General features: G+C 41.3%; 1 protein-coding gene across 1 annotated transcript; it reads right to left on the bottom strand.

Annotated features, from left to right (window-relative positions):
• Positions 1–427: 427 nt before the first annotated feature.
• On the bottom strand, positions 428–1,543 carry LOC149443219 (olfactory receptor 1M1-like). The gene has a single exon (XM_089655741.1). It carries the CDS (start codon positions 1,541–1,543, stop codon positions 623–625), a length of 921 nt encoding a protein of 306 aa, XP_089511867.1. The 3' UTR covers positions 428–622.
• Positions 1,544–2,093: the final 550 nt, after the last annotated feature.

Genomic DNA, 2,093 nt, shown 5'->3' with positions numbered 1-2,093 from the left:
GTCCATTTTCATAGAAGGTCTTGCTTATGAAAAAGGCCAGTGAAAAGAAAAAAATTATTTCAATTGGGGAAATAATTAAAACACATCCAGTCCATTATCACTGTAGTGAATATGGATGGAAACAGCCCATAAAGAGGCTGTAGGACCCCAGCAGCAAGATCTAGCAATGAAATTGAAAACAATGAAAAAAAAGGTAAATACCCTTCCCTCCCCTGCTTCTCAAATCTCCAAAACACACAGCATTTTACTACCTGTAGCACATTCAGTAAAGGTTTACTCTTTAACAGACCTGCTATACCTCCTAGTTCTACAATAATCTCTCCAAACGCACTTTATGAGCAATACTCCCCATGCTTTCCCCATCAACGTCAAAGAAAATTATCATTATGGATATTGTGAAATGACCTTTTTATAGTGAGGAGGCTGGTTATCCAAAAGCCCTTTATTGCCTATTCCAAGCCCACTGACCTAAGTTCAAAGCCCAGGCAGTGCATTATGGTTACAAAGAATTTGGTTTGGTAAACGCCATGTAAGTCCGTCAGGTTCTTTAAGGTTGACAATGCAGAATTTGAAGAATGTCCATGATAGTGGCAAACCCAAACCTCATCAGTACTTGTGAGTATTATGACACAAGTTTCCACAAATAACTCTTTATTTCTTTGTTTCGTAGACTGTATATGAGAGGGTTCAACATGGGGACCACTGTGGTGTAGAACATGGTTAAGATCTGTTCAAGTATGGCATAGCGGTCTGATGGTGGTGTCATGTATACAGATACACTGGATCCATAGTAGATGGCCAGAACAGCGAGGTGGGATGAACAGGTGGAGAAGACTTTACTTCTGCCATCCTTAGATGTAATACGTTGTATGACCCTGATAATCTGTACATAGGACAGCAAGCTGCACATAACTGGACAGAACCCAAATACTAAACACTCTGCATAGAAGATGATATAAAACATTTCAGTACCACCGCAGGCAATGTTGATGAGAGCTTTAGCATCACAGAAGAACTGGTGAATGGTAACTGAGGAGCAGAAAATTATGTTTAGGACTGAACTTGTTAACAAAGATGAATTTAAGCTTCCACCAATCCAGATCACCATCATTAGTAATATACAGATTTTCTTACTAAGCATCTGATGATAGTGTAAAGGGTGACAAATTGCGACATATCGGTCATACGCCATTATAAACAGAATGATGTCCTCAGCACTGGCCGCTATTAACATAAAATACATCTGGGTAAGGCATTGTGTAAATGGCATTGTATTATTTCCAGATAGTAAGATGTAGAGGAGTTTTGGAATGGTGACAGTTGTATAACACATATCCACCACAGACAAGTTCCAGAGAAATAAATACATCGGGGTGTGCAAATGGCGGTCCAAACATATCACTGCGATGATAACTATGTTCACCAGAATTCCAATTATATAGATGAAGAAAAAGTAGACAGTGCTAAAGATGAACAATTTGTGGTCAGTTTTCAAGAAAAATGGCAAAATGTGCACATCTAGAGGAGATGTTGTGTTTTCCATAGGATGTGAGCTACACAAAAACAAAATGTATTTTTTTAACAAAGCAGCAGTTAAAGTGTTTGTAAAGGCTCTAAGTTTTTTACCGTCATACATTCGATGCCTGATGGTAAAAAACCTTCTCTGTGCAACAGTCCCCCCAGCCCCCTCTAATACTTACCTGAGCCCCATTGCAATCCAGTGATGTGCACGAGAGCCTAGTCCATCCTGGGTCTTTGTCGCCTCATTGGCTGACACAGCAGTGGGAGCCATTGGCTCTCACTGCTCTCAATCACAATCTGTGAGCCAATGAGGAGACTGAGGAGACGGGCCAAGCTGAGGCTCCATGTGTGAATGGACACACGGAGCAGTGGCTTTGAAGTGCGGCTGCTCGGGTACCACCATAGCAAGCTGCTTGCTATGGTGGCACCCAACAGGAAGGAGGAGCCAGGAGCACTGGCTGGGGGACCTGAGAAGAGGAGGATCTGGGCTGCTCTGTTCAAAACCACTACACACAACAGGTAAGTATGGCATGTTTGTTTTTTAAACTGAAAAAATGTATATGTATTTTTTC

The sequence above is a fragment of the Staurois parvus genome, unplaced genomic scaffold, assembly GCF_062004578.1.
Source record: "Staurois parvus isolate SC_StPar_1 unplaced genomic scaffold, SC_StPar_1.0 ptg000867l, whole genome shotgun sequence".
Classification (NCBI taxonomy): Eukaryota; Metazoa; Chordata; class Amphibia; order Anura; family Ranidae; genus Staurois; species Staurois parvus.
Note: the sequence above shows the minus strand (reverse complement) of the source record. Positions and strands in the feature narration are given on the sequence as shown.